The following is a 15,419-nucleotide window of genomic DNA, read 5'->3' as shown; positions in this document are numbered from 1 at the left end:
TAGTAATATATCTGAATAGGTCATAAATCTATAAACTCATACCAATTACCTTCTATTGGACTTTGCATCGCACTAAAATTTACCAACAAAATTATCCGCCATTTTTTGAGGGCGACGAGGGAAACTCACACATCAAAAACATTTAACACCAATAAATATATCCTATGTTATTACACTACACACATCAATGAATTTTAAATCGTAATACACACATATGTAATTTTAACGCAATGAAACATCGATTCTATAGGCCCGTTACATCATCTAATATATAAAATTCTCATGTCACAATGTTCGGTCCCATACTCCTCCATAACGGCTTCACCGATTCTTATAAAATTTTTATGCATATTCAGTAAGTCTGAGAATTTGCTACTATCTGTTTTTCAAACCTCTAAGTAATAATAGTTGTCCACTCTAACATATTTTTCTATACTTCCATACGAACGATTTGTAGTACTTGGCAATTTGAACTTTAATACCATACCATAAAGTTCAAGTGTTTTGGGAAGGCAAAACAATTGATTGACGTTAGTGTAGGGGTAGGGTAGGAGTAGGGTTAGGGTGGGGTAGTTGTAGGGTGGGCGTAGAATAGGATAGGGGTAGAAATGAGTCAAAGCGAATATTGACTGAGTCCGCTGGTAATCATATAGTTTGACAGAGGGGTAACCTCGAGGCAGGTCCTATAGAAGGTAATTGGTCTGAGACTTTATATGATAATAAAATTAGATCTTCATAGTAAAAACTCCGCAATGTTTCTATCATTTATAATGACAATATTATAATATATCTAACACGTACAACATAATCCTACGTTGTAAACACAGATTTAAGTCTTATATACGAATTATTCTTACTTTGCACCTCAACTCATTACATTCAGCTTTTGTATTCTGTATTATATCATAAGACACCCACATACCCACATTTGAGCTGCGTGTTGGGTTTCAGCTCCAAATACCTATATGAAGAAGGCTATTGAAGTGTGCTGACAAAAAATATGGTTGTATATGTTTATGATTTTATAATATACTGTATTATAAAATCATATAGACAATGAAGTTTTTTTTTAATTTCAATATATTATTAAATTAATCTTTTTAACATAAAAATGGAACCGACTTCAAAGACGTATTTCAGTTACTTTAATTTTAACACAAAATTACTAAACCGATTTTCATGAAAATGAAATGGGACCAAAAAAGAATTTTCAAAATTGGTGATAAATGACGAAGTTATGAGATAACAAACATCAAAAAGAAAAAACATACGAGTCGTTTTTGTTTGAAGTCGGTTAAAAAATAACATGTAGTTTTTTATCATGTGACCCGCTTTAAAAACACATTTTGTAAATGTATTGAGGTGTCAAATAAAAATAACTCGCACACACGTGGACTTTTCGTAAATAGGCAAAGAATTTAGTTTTTAAAAAAAAATATGTATATCCAAAAACATATTGCTTCGCAAGCAATCAATACCAACTATAGAACATAACAATAATAAAAATCTGATTTAAATGTCAAACTTATGACTACAACTAAATATACAATACATTTTAAGGTCAAAATTAAATGTGGACCAGATTTTGGACGGATGGACCTATAATAATTAACTTAAAATATAATAAACACCATGATTAAACTATACCTCAGAATGTTACATTGACTCCCTATATTTTTTTTTTCAAAATTACGTTTTTTTTGAAAAATATGTACACTGTTAACCTTGTATTTTAAAAACATTACCATTTCGATTCCCATTTTACTGAACAAAAAGCCTTTTAGTTAGCGCAGGTAACATACAGGTATTTCAATAGTTTAACAGGGATCGAATCTTGGACCATTCGGAATACCGTCCGGCCTAGGAGCTATTGAGCTTGAAGATGGTGTAAGAAAGGTCGGTACAAAGGCCACTACCCTACTTCAATGTGGGTTGGCGGGTTTAAGCACTATTTTTTTTTCTTTACAAGTTAACCCTTGACTGCAATCTCACCTGATGGTAAGTGATGATGCAATCTAAGATGGAAGCGGGATCGCTAAATCAGTCTTTGACAGTAACTAGCCACGGCCGAAGCCTCCAGCCAGACCCAGACCAATTAAGAGAAGCTCGAACGGCCCAGCCGAAGATCGAATCCAGGACCTGCGTCTTGTAAATCCACTGCGCCACGGAGGCTATATTCAAATAAAAAAAATAGAAATAAATTACCCTGCTTTTTTTAAGTGAGTGATATATGCCCGCCAAATCACGTTGGAACATTGTAGTGGATTTTAGTTCTATACCCTCCTGTAGAACCAACAGATCTGAGTTCAGGTTAAATAAATTGAAGATTATGAAAATTATCAGTATTATCAAAGTCAATAATATAAGTGGCAAGTTAATCATGGAGTGGACTCTTAACAAATTAATATACTTACAAGAGAAGGCCAAAGGACAAGGCACATTCGGAAGGCCAAGGCACAATTTTTAATACAATAATTTATATTTTAAAATAAAGATAGGTACATACATTGACACCAGGTTTCTGAAATCATGACAAAATTTGTATATCGGTTCAATAACTAATAACTAATTATGTACTTGATTTAATTAAATAAACAGATAATTAATTACTTGATTTAATTAACTGATAACTAATTAATTGATTTAATTAAATGAACTGATAACTAATTACTTGTTTTAATTAAATGAACAGATAACTAATTACTTGATTTAATTAAATGAACTGAAAACTAATTAATTGATTTAAAAAAGTGAACTGATAACTAATTACTTGATTTTATTCAATGAACTGATAAATAATTAATTGATTTAATTAAATGAACTGATAACTAATTACTTGATTTAATTAAATGTACTGATAACTAATTACTTGATTTAATTAAATTAAGTGAAGAAGGAGTAGCCAAACGCGAGTCATAATAATCGTTTTTTAAGTAGGCATAGTTTACAAGCACTTTTGACATATCAAGTTTGACCATTTGTAAAGACTTTACCACTGGTGCGGAAGGCAGGTTCTGCTGAGAAGAAACTCAAAAATCAAGTATTCAACTATAATAAAACTGTATAGTAAAATATCTAATGATCACAGTTAACCTATTTCAAACATAACTGAATGATCAGTTACTTTAACCGTTAGTTAATTTGATCGTCATTAAAATCAGATTTTCAGAAACCTGGATATAATAAACACAATAATTATAAAACTTAATTAATGTGATGGGTCGTGTAACGAGCCTGGTGGGGTCTTTCTTATATTATCATTGCGTATATACAAATTACTAATATAAATTCTATATTATGCCCCTGGCACACTTATAACAGGGCTGTTAAATGTGTCCCGTGTTACAAGTATGTATCCGGCCTTAAACTAAATAAGTTTCAATCCAATTCATTATAAAAGCGAGGCACTATTGTCTCTTTGTGAGAATATTCATCTCTGGTCAAATTAATTAAGTAAACAATCTGATATTTTTTGAAAATCTCATGCTTATGATCGCATGCATTATGGAAATCGGTCATGAGTTAGATTATTTATGAATTATCCATAACATTATCTAGCTTTTCTTCAAGGATTATATCAATTGTGGTCAATTTTGTTAGCATGCCAATTACTCGTAATGATAAATTGGATTGAAACTGAACACATAATTATTATATTGCAACATATTAAGTAGATGAGATTATATAGCATGATTTACATAAAGTATAGAGCGTTTGACCATTATTTACATTAATCCATTTTCAATATCACGACTCGGTTATAGTCAATATATTTAGGGAAGTCAGTTTAGCATTGGATGCTTATAGTAAGGTTTCTAAATAAGTTAAACCTATTATATTAATGGTTTTAACTTATTCAAAAATTTAATCAGAATATACACTGAGCTAGTTTCACCGTCTGTAAGCCGCCCCAACGTTTATTAGTCCAATACAAGAAAGCCCTTAACAATATTAAAAATGGCCTCAAGCCAATTCACACGCTAGCAAAAAAAAATCAAACATCCTGTTTCGTAAGTATGAAGTCATTGACCTTAGACCTAGTTTAGGCTAGGTTTATAATAGCACTAAGAAATGGATAATATACATTTGGTGGGATTTCGGTTTAAGACGAATGAAACTACTGTGAAGTTTCCTGATAATGCTCATTTAGTTTAAACACAGTTTAAATGGTTAATGGGCTTAGTCAGTCATCTTCTAAAGCAGAACTGACTTCCCGGAATGGATTGTATGCAGTTTTGATATTAATTATAACTTTTACTTGGAAAAATACATGTAAAAAATAATAGCATCACGTTTTATCTTGAAAATCACTATGTATGTACCAAAAAAATATTAAAATTTCATTAAACTTTTAAAAAAATTGTCAAACACTCTATTTTAGAAATTGTAGAAATATTTTTATTCCTTTAAACACTTTGTGCCATACTACTATACGAATGTGTAAAAAAAACACAAAAAAATATTCAGAACTATGTTCAAACAAAATATACATGATAAACTTAAAATTAATAAAAAAAAATTGAATGTAGAAGTAGAAGACGAGGAAAACTCAAAAAACTTCTTTCTGTCACCTTGTTGTTTTTTAGACAAATTTCCGCTACTTAGGTATAATTATAGCTTACAAATAAAATTAATGAATTTTTTTACTTAATACTATATCAGTAAGTGATATTTTTGATTATAAAAATATGCAATACCAAAAAAGACCAGGCTACTACTAAGGCGAAACTAAATTTTTGAATCATTAAATACCATAGCTACCAGATATTTTTCTTTGTATTCCTTATTGGTATATTTTTCATACTCACAACAATATTTTATTAATTTACTCAGTTTAGATTGTCAATTTTATAAATTATTAAAAATTAAAAATTATTCATTAGTTATGAAAATGTAAAATTCCCGGGATATTTAATAATAGTGAAACGTTCGCTATTGGTCCATTCGAAAAGTGACGCAATTTTCCACGTTATGTACAAAATCAGGGAACCCAAAGAAAAGTAGCTTTAGAAATTTGTGACGTCATAGTCCACGCAAAGCGCGCTAAATGTTTATAAACTTTCTTATTGCTTATTTTGCAGAAAATAATATATTTATTATTTTTAGAATTTTATTTTTATCATAGATTTGTTGAGGATGAGTATAAAGTTGATAGTGATTCAAAAATTTATTTTCCGCCCTAGTTCAGCAAAATGTGTTTGATGATTTAAAAAAGTTTACTTGCAAAATATGGTTATTACCTTCACATACCTAATGACTATTAATTTATTGTTTATTTTACTGTATATTTATTTACATATATTGTTTAACTGATTTGTTTATAACGGAACCATTATTACAAACATTATACATATTAACAAAATGTATACTTTTATTTGCGTAAATAGAAGCAAAAATAAATTTATAAAAAAAATAGACATAGCTAAGAAAATAGTTAATTTGTTGGTAAAATTGTGCTATAATCATCTTTTTTTTAAAATTTCTAATATATTTGATACCCTGCGTGCGATTTTTTGTTTACAATATTCATGTATTTAGTAACGGGTTTTTTGCTCCAAAGTTTTACTTTTATGAGGTTTTAACAGAGTATGAAACAGTGTGTATTAAATGTAACTTAGTCTTTATTATAAAACCTACTTTATTTGTTTTATAAAAGACATGAGTTTTGAAAACCGCTAGTATGTGACCATTTCATATTCTACTAATTATAGTAAATCTATTCTAGGAAGTCATATTTATCTTTGAATGTAGTAGTAAAAATACAGACTATGGTCTATTTCAGATAGCATGGGTATGGTACAGGGTTATTGAAGGAATCATAGAAAGAGAATCGAATACACGATGGAACAGCTCGACAAAATGCAGACAGTCAAAAATGTTCCTGAAGTCATTCGACAAGAAGAAAACAACACAACTACTGTTACAAAGCAGACCCAACATAGCACTGGTAGCAGGCATGACAACTGGACATTGTCTGCTCAATAGACACTTGAAGATAATGAAAATCATAGAAGATTCATCATGTCCAGGTTGTGGTGAGGAGACCAGCTATCACTTTATAGCTGAGTGTCCCATGTTCGCGCTGGTAAGATGGGAGTTACTAGGTAAGGATACATTAAATGAAGTAGACCTAACAGATCTCAGTATAGGGGATATTGTTAGGTTCACGAAGGCTACAGGAAGATTTGAGGGGGGAACACTGTCGAGACACCACTGAACCTGTGTCTTTTACCACGGGAATTGGGTGGAATGGTCCCTAATTAGGATCACCCGTCTGGCCTCGTCAGACGTCCCCTCTATAAATATATATGTATGGGTACGGTACGTTGACAGTGTTGCCTTATGACATTCACAATATGTACTATTATCGTTGAATCGCTGCTGTCAAGGGTGAAACGAATTGTCACCGTACCCATGCTATCTGTAAAAGACTTTAAACACATTTATTTGTGTGTATAAACTGAAAGAACATTATTACTGTAAATGCACACATATTTAATTTTAAACACAAACACACTCGTCAAACGTTTGTCCAAACACTAGCTTGTCTTCGGACAAGCATTTGTTGGTGTGTAAAATTAACTGTGTTACACACACACACATACAAGCAATTTTTGGACCAGCGTTTGATAAGTGTGTTTATGTGTAAAATTGCATATGTGTGGTTGATGTGTAAAATTTAATATGTGTGTGCATATACAGTGATAATGTTCTTTCAGTTTATACACACAAATAAATGTTTTAGTCTGTATTCTTACTGATTTATCCAAAACTAAAAAGGCATTCCGGAATACGAGTAGATCGACCATACTAAACACAAAAAATGTTGGTATATTGTTGTTTTTTATGATATTAACACTCCTTTTAGATTTTCAAGGTTTGTTAATTTAGGATCCAGCCTATATATACTGTGAGTCAATAAATAAAATTTATATGAAAATGTACTACAAAAAATAGTTAACACATTCAAGTAGTAGAAGTAAAAATATTCAAAAGGTCGTACATATAAATTATTTTCAAGTGACACTTTAATATATTCATACACTGTGCTTGCATTATCTATGAATGGACGCAATATTTTTTTAATTTTTTTACTGTGACGTCATGCCTTATTAGACACTACATATACACCAATGTGTGTGTGTGTCCTAAGATGCCAGTTAAAAACAATTAATAAATGTACTATTAAAATTACTAGTGCAGTAATATTTCAAGAAACTTATAATCGTTCCATATAATATATATTATAATAATAATATTTATGGTATTTTTACTATTAATAGTATAAAGTTGTAGGCCTATTGGGGTAATTTATAACAATTACAAACACTTTACATTGGTGTTTCTCTAATGAAACAGACATTGTGTTATAAATAAAAAGAACATCCCATATCTAAAACACTAACATCGCTATTTATCAAATTACCTATAATATGACTAAAAGCTTCCCCATACAGACATTATTATTGCCAATAATATTCATATTTATATTAATTTATAGGCTAAAACTCACGTGATACATACAACGTCCGGAGCCCTTAGTCATGAGCTGGTTCATGCAACGCGGCGCGTTACGAGAGGGGCACGTGCCGCGTTGCAATAACTAGCTTATGACTAAGGGCCCCGTATCGAAACTAGTCAGGCATACTCCGACGTTGTATCACATGATTTTTAGCCGTGTTTCATAATAAATTAATAATAATATTCATTATAAAATTATAGTCCTGCATGCAATACTTAAGGGCCATATGTTTATATGGCCTATATTGCAATAATTGTGTGTGTAAGAGGAAGCTTTTGCCACACACCATCAAGTTTACCGTCCAGTTTGCAGCTTACTTCAAGATGTCGACATTAAAAAAAATATAGAAACCATGACCATATTTCGATATATTTTTCATTGTCCACACCAACAAGCCCGTCGAAAACTGGACGGTTAACTTGATCGTCTGTGGCTAACGTTACAGTCACACTGTAATTATACAATTTGGTCTACACACACTATCAATCAGTACTGTGGTTATGTAGTTTTTAAAGTCTTTACATTTAAACCATTTTGAAATCACACTTCGGTTTTGTGTTTATATCCGGCTACCATTAACCATAATACGATATATTTTCCACATTTTTGTGATTAAACAATTCTTTCTACATCCACTACGGAGTCAGTCAGTACTGTGGTAATATTAAATCACACTTCGGTACTATGGGTTTGTATCCGTACCTTCTTCTGGCTACCGTTCCTGCCCAGGGGTGGTGAATGCCCCGAGTAGCCGGGGTTCTGTATACCCATGCCCCCGGGCTCTCCTTCCCTGGGTCTGGGTTTCTTCAGCGAAGACCGGAGGGGTGACCTGGTGATGGTGCTAGCATCTGACAGGCCGGTGAGGGTGGTTGCCGTGGTGTTCATGGAAGCAACGCTGCCATGACCATTCGTACTGTAGGGTTTGCCAGAGGCATCCGTCATTGATATACCTGGAATTTTATGAACACTCTTTTATGGTACTTGTAAACATAAATAAAGAAATATATTGCGGACGCCCGCGACTTCATCCGCGTGGAATTTAGTTTTTCACAAATCCCTCGGGAACCATGGATTTTTCCAGGATAAAAAGTAGCCTATGTGTTAATCCAGGCTTATCTAAATACCAAATTTCAGCTAATTCGCTTCAGTAGTCAGTAGAAAATTGTTTTACTAACAGAAAGCTAAGTTACTAAGCTACTTAAGACTTCCTACTTCCTACTAATATTATAAACGCGAAAGTTTGTATGGATGTTTGGATGTTTGTTACTCTTTAACGCCGCTACTACTAAAGCGATTTGGCTAAAATTTAGAATGGAAATGGATTTTACTCTGGATTAACACATAGGCTACTTTTTATCCCGAAAAAATGCATGGTTTCCCGAGATTTGCGAAAACTGATGATTTTAATGATATGAATGTTTGTCACTCTTTCACGCCTCGACTACTTAACCGAATTAGCTGAAATTTGGTATTGAGATATATTACAGCATGGATTAACACATAGGCTACTTTTTATCCCGGAAAAATCCATGGTTCCCGCGGGGTTTCTGAAATACAAAATTCAAAGCGGACGAAGTCACGGGCGTTTGATTGTTACTTTACATAAAACCATTTACCGACTTACCTTTGCCCTCTTTGAATCCGGGGTTATTAATGGTGGTTCCGTTCTCGGGCTCGCCGAGGGGGTTGGTGGGGTCGCCCCCCACCCGCCGCGAGAACAGCGTGTCGTACAGTGACATTATGAAGAGCGCAGAGTTTATCACTATGCATACTATCTGGAAATTTTCGAAAATACTTACTTAAATAATACATTTAAATATTAATTCAAAATTTAAAAAAAAAATATGTAATGCACTCGTTTAAAAAAATCTTGTGATCTGTCTCACTCGTCGCGAACGATTTCGACTGTTTTTAGTAATTTACGAGTGAAAAAAGATTTATACATTCAACCCTTATTTCACCCCTTTCTATTAATTATACGTCCAGTAATTATTTTACAAAAATATACCTCACAACATGAACGATTTATATTAAAAAAAATTCAACTCTTTTTAACCCTTTAGGGGTAAAATTTTAAAAGCTCTTGAATTATTTTTAGTATTTCTCTGGTATACCTAATACGAATAACTACTATTTTTTACATATGTAACTTGAAAAACGAAGGACTTTCCCTGAGGACTTTTTATAAAAACTTTTAACCCCCATTTCACCCTCTTCTTATTTAATTCTTTCGACAAGAAGGATCTTCGTGATATGGACTCAAATCGTGCTAATTTATTCAGTAGTTTCAACGTGATGCCCGGTCAACAAAAAGACGGACAGACAGACTGAAAAATATTTTTAACTAGTATAATATAACAAAAATTTTGAAAATGTTTTCAATTGGACAGTTTTGTTATAAGTATACATTTTATATTGATAGATGTGGCAATATAAATAGGAAGCGTACCTGTACGTAGAATGCTTCGCCTCTAACCAGATAGAAGCCCCTGTCATCGCCTTGCACAGCGAACAGTCCAGCCGCCGCTATTGACAGCAATGCTGAAACATTATGACAGAATATACATACATGATTTTTGCAGTTACTCGAGCGCGGCAGATAAACATAAGGGACTATACCTTGCACGTTGTTGAGTACCTCCACCAAGTATGAGCCCATAATATTGCTGGGTACATTAGGGCAACCAAAAAAAAAACTAACTTCGGAAATAATCGGAGTTAATAGCTAAAAAGTGTGCATTTCAAAAACCTGACGATTTGAGCGTAACGTAATGGAATGGGAGGGTTCCAAAGTTCCAAAATAAAACCCTTATATTTCTGTTATCGAACCACGAGCGCGGTTAATTTTTTACTTAATATGAGTGAAATAATCGCTCATGTTTTCTGACGATTTCATTAAGCCAGAGTAATAAAAATTGTTTTTAAAGTCTGTAGTTTTTTTTTTCCACCGCTAAAATCGAAAAAAGTATATATCCATTTATTAATCCAATCATTTAATCTACCAAATGCAATCGGTCCCCATGACGCTTTAATAACTGCAAATTTAGCCTCTCGGGCTCCCTTACTATTAAGGCATATTACACAATAAATACCATTCGTATCGTATCGTTATCAACCCATATTCGGCCCATTGCCGAGCTAGTCTCCTCTCAGAATAAGAGGGGTTAGGCCAATGGTCTGGACTCTGGCCCAATGCGGATTGGCAGACTTCACACACGCAAAGAATTAAAAAAATTCTCTGGTATGCAGGTTTCCTCACGATGTTTTTCCTTCACCGTTTGAGACACGCGTTATTTAATTTTTTTAAATGCACATAACTGAAAAGTTGCAGGTGCATGCCCCGGACCGGATTCGAACCCACACATCGGGGGCAGAGGTCATATCCAATCACGGCTCGTCACAAAATACCATTATTGGTTGCTTATATTTTTTCATGTCTAAAGACAGTATACATTAGTTTATTTTATGATTTTATCATTGTTTCTATATTATTTATTTAATTGTGTTGGCCATTTTTTGCCAGGATCTGTATATCGATGGAGGATGTTTTTCATTGCCTGTTCTAGCGATGGAGGATGTTTTTCATTGCCTGTTCTATCGATGGAGGATGTTTTTCATTGCCTGTTCTATCGATGGAGGATGTTTTTCATTGCCTGTTCTATCGATGGAGGATGTTTTTCATTGCCTGTTCTATCGATGGAGGATGTTATTAATTGCCTGTTCATTCTTTGGAGGACGGATAGAAGAATCTCCCAGCTTAGCGTCCTGCAGTTAAAATGCGTGCTGTGGTCCTTGCCTTTAAGGGGTGGTTAGCCGAGGTATATCTGCTTTGCAATCGTCAAGTGTCTGATATACGCCTCCCCGTGGTACATTGGTATCCATGACGATTTCCGATCTTAATAAATTAGGAAAAGTGTAGATACTCACTCGCGAGAAGCGCCAAAGCGAGCTTGCTCATGACGAGATGCGTGTACTTGAAGCCGACGCGCTCCTTGGACGAGATCATGGCGAGCTGCAGCACCGACAGCACGCAGAACACGCCCAGCACGGACACGCCGACCGACGCCACCACGCCCGCTATGTACACCGCCGCTGGAAACACACACCAACCATGTTATTAGGGTTGCCAACATTTCTTTTTTTTTTGTTTCATGAAATATCGTGCAATCCACAGACATAAGAGGTAACTAGATTTATAAAGTGTCAATTCTTTGTATTGAAAACAGCGTACCCAGGGGCGTGGCTTAATGGCTGTTTAATATTTAGTGAAAAATGAAATATGTCAACCTTACTTTAGAGTTGAATGTATGTTGTATGACATGAGTATCCCCCACTAGAGACATTTATATTGTTGTTAAGAAGATTGCCATTGCCAACATTTCTAAACAAAAATATTGTATTTTTCAGTTCCTGGACAAAATTCAGGACATTCTCAATAAAGGCCATGTCACTAAACTGACTAACTAGTAAGAACTTTCATTCTCATCAATCCTGATGAAAATGAAAGAAGTAAGGGAGATCTGAGAATGAAAGAAGTAAGGGAGATAATCAAGGATCGTAGCAAGAGGTTTCTGCCTACCGAAACTGAGGATTACGGAAATCAGGTATGACGATACATGTACTTTTTATACAACCATTTTATAAACATACATATTCATAGATAACTCCTATACAGATTGCTATTGATCCATTCTTCAAAAGCCACATTCACAGATCACATCTCGAAAATAAAACCACTTAAATATATTATAAAAAAAATACAGTGTAACTTTAAAACAGGACACCACACTGAGTAGACCAAACGCGTGACTGACAAGCCCTTATTACCCTGACTCATGTGAGCTTTTCTATTACTCAGTAAACCGCAACTTGTATGTGATTTCATACACGTCCTTCAATTGGGCTCATGAATTTCTTATGAGGTTGTGTAGTGTGTGCCTACCTTAAAACAGTAATCATTAGGTATTTGCACATATTATCTTGAGAAGATTAAAAGACACATTGACGCAAGCTTATAGGAAAATCTTATTATAACGTTAATGATTATATAAAAGATAAAAAAGCTTGGTGTTGATATTTATACATATCTTTGTAAAATGGTGGTAAAAAACAAAAACCTAGGATGAGTTTGTTGTGGGCTCTTCTCGGACCAAAGCGCATTCGGAACCCTAATAACCTTCACTTTAAGTTTTCGATTTTAATTACCACCATTAAATCATGACATAACTTGACGTTTCAAAAGTACTTGTAAACTAAGCCCAATTGAAATAAATGAATTTTGAATTTTGATTATAAAAAAAATTAGATTCGACCGCTTGGGTGACAAGTATTTTTGTCTTCAAGATATATGATGTCGTTGACGCATCTTAGGCCTAACAGTTTACCAATATTAGGGAATTTCCCGATAGACATATATTGAAGCGTGCCAATGGGCCCCATAAACCTAAACCCAGGTCACAAGTCCCGGAATCTGCCCGGACTGTTTCCTTTAAACGCGATGGACCCGGCACCCCGCACGGTTAATCTATGGAATGCTAAACTTAGGGTCCATTTTAAATCAACTTCATAAAACAGTTGTGAAAAATTCCAATTTCGTTCCAAAGTTTACAAGCACTTTTTTTTATTCTCTACAAGTTAGCCCTTGACTACAATTTCACCTGATGGTAAGTGATGATGCAATCTAAGATGGAAGCGGGCTAACTTGTTAGGAGGAGGATGAAAATCCACACCCCTTTCGGTTTCTACACGACTTCGTACCGGAACGATAAATCGCTTGGCGGTACGTCTTTGTCGGTCGGGTGGTAATTAGCCACGGCCAAAACCTCCCACCAGCCAGACCTGAGCCAATTAAGAAAACCTCAATCGGCCCAGCTGGGGATCGAACCCAGGACCTCCGTCAAGTAAATCCACCGCGCATACCATTGCGCCACGGAGGCCGTCAAAAAATCAAGCGAGTCGCAGGCATTCGCTGGATGCAGGCGGCTCAGTATCGTGATGTTTGGAAGTCCCTACAAAAGGCCTATGTCCTGCAGTAGACGTCCATCGGCTGATATGATGATGATGACGATGATGATTACAAGCACTTTTAAAACGTTTAGCTTGATTATTTGCATAGACTACCACCGGTTCCTCTTGACCAATCCTTGACTTTGTTTTTGGAGGAATTTGTAGAATGAACGGAACCGACACTTTAAGACATTTTGGCTCTCCCAAACAGTCCATCTACAATTCAACACTTGGTTACTAGTGAGAATTTCTTAGAAGCAAATCCTTTCTAAGCCAAACTTAGGAATCAAACCCAGGACTTCATCGTAGGTAACCACTTGACCAATGACATTGAGGCAGTTAAACTACTCCTAGTTTCAACTTAACTAATTAGTATAATGTTAATTTACATATTGCGTATATTTGGGTCAGCTTTCTGAAATGTTAGTAGGATTGCTAATGTATATCATTTTAATTCTTGTTAACTTATGACGTCTAATTACACACGCAATTAGTCACTTAGCAAATTATCCTGAGGGCCAGTTGTAGCCAGAACTTCGTTGATGATAGATATTTTTGTCATTGTGATAGGTTGCCCTAAATATCCCCCTATACACAGAGGGGGATACATTTAGGGTAGGTACCTACTCAACCTATTCGTTAACTCATAATAATGCTCAGTTACACAGGCGATAGAAGGTGCTATACTCGGAGTATCTCTGCAAATCGATTCAGAAATGAGGAGATCTGTAGAAGAACCAAAGTCACCGACAAGCTCAACGAGTCGCGAAACTGAAATGGCAATGGGCAGGGCACATAGACCGATGAGCCGATGGAAGTTTGGGATGGCAACTCCGCACTAGATTTTTTTTTCGTGTTGAGTAAGTGCCGATGGCTCCATGTGGGACCACTACGGCGACACCGGGGGGTTTGGATGAGCGCAGAAGCATCGCCTGATGAGACCCGAAGGCTGAAATAAAGATAGAGGACGGAACGACTCTCTAAGGGCGTCTCCTAAGAGACTCGGACCTCGGCTTAGAGGGCCATTCGGGAGGGGGTAATCGTGACCTGAGTGAATCAGTCCGGACGCTGACGTTAGATATCGGGGACCTCGCCTTCGCCGGCGAAGACGCTATACTTCTCACCAGGTGGATTGACGACGTCAAGCATTTCTCAAGGATTCGCTGGATGCTGGCAGCTCAGGATAGAGTAGTTTGTTTGATGTTAGATGTGGATATCCATCAGCTGATTTGAGGATGCGATGATGATGACCAACTCAACAATAAGTATCTATTGCCTTATATTCATTTGTGACGCGCTTGAGTTAACCTTAAAATGCCCTCTTCGGCTTCCATACTAAAATTGTTTAGTCACTCTTCGGAATCGGTTAAAAAATCTCAAAACACGGTTAGAGGTGACTAACAATTTTTATATTAAATTATGCGTGTCAACTTTGTCTTGTTTGTAATGGCGCGAATGCAAAAAAACAACTCGTCAAACAATGGAATGGCATTGAATAACTGCATCCAACACAAGTAGGTGCCAATAATGAAGTAATTGTTTAGACTTACAGACTGCAGGCACGTAAAGAATACCGGATTGATTGTTACGTAGACTCTGTTGATGGTTCAGTAGTTGATTTGTCGTGGCGGATTAAGGTAACTTGATGCCCTAAGCAATTTTATCCAGTGCAAATTCTCAAGTAAACTACAAACAATTAATTAAAAAATATAGTAATACGTAAGTACCACAGGAAGAATAGGTGTCTGAATCAATCAATGTAAATTTAAGTAAAACCAGAGTAAAGGTAAAACGCTCAGTTTTTGAAATTGCTTTCACTTTTCGCGTTTTTTTTTCGCAGTCGTCTCTGGTGTCCCCTTGTCTACGCCGTAAACAATTCCTTAAATAGCTT

The 15,419-nt window shown here is 35.2% G+C and overlaps 1 protein-coding gene across 1 annotated transcript in view; it reads right to left on the bottom strand.

Annotated features, from left to right (window-relative positions):
• Window positions 1-751: 751 nt before the first annotated feature.
• The window catches only part of LOC112048205 (uncharacterized), a 62,958-nt gene continuing 48,290 nt past the window's right edge, over window positions 752-15,419 (bottom strand). Inside the window, exons 4-7 of the mRNA XM_024085657.2 lie at window positions 11,450-11,614; window positions 9,972-10,063; window positions 9,147-9,297; window positions 752-8,472 (exon numbers count right to left, since the gene is read on the bottom strand). Coding sequence (XP_023941425.1) covers window positions 8,192-8,472; window positions 9,147-9,297; window positions 9,972-10,063; window positions 11,450-11,614 — 689 coding nt within the window. The 3' untranslated portion in view covers window positions 752-8,191. The remainder of the gene's footprint in view (window positions 8,473-9,146; window positions 9,298-9,971; window positions 10,064-11,449; window positions 11,615-15,419) is intronic.

The sequence above is a fragment of the Bicyclus anynana genome, chromosome 23 (assembly GCF_947172395.1).
Source record: "Bicyclus anynana chromosome 23, ilBicAnyn1.1, whole genome shotgun sequence".
NCBI lineage: Eukaryota > Metazoa > Arthropoda > Insecta > Lepidoptera > Nymphalidae > Bicyclus > Bicyclus anynana.
The sequence above is the reverse complement of the archived record's forward strand: the minus strand, read 5'-3'. Positions and strand labels throughout refer to the sequence as shown.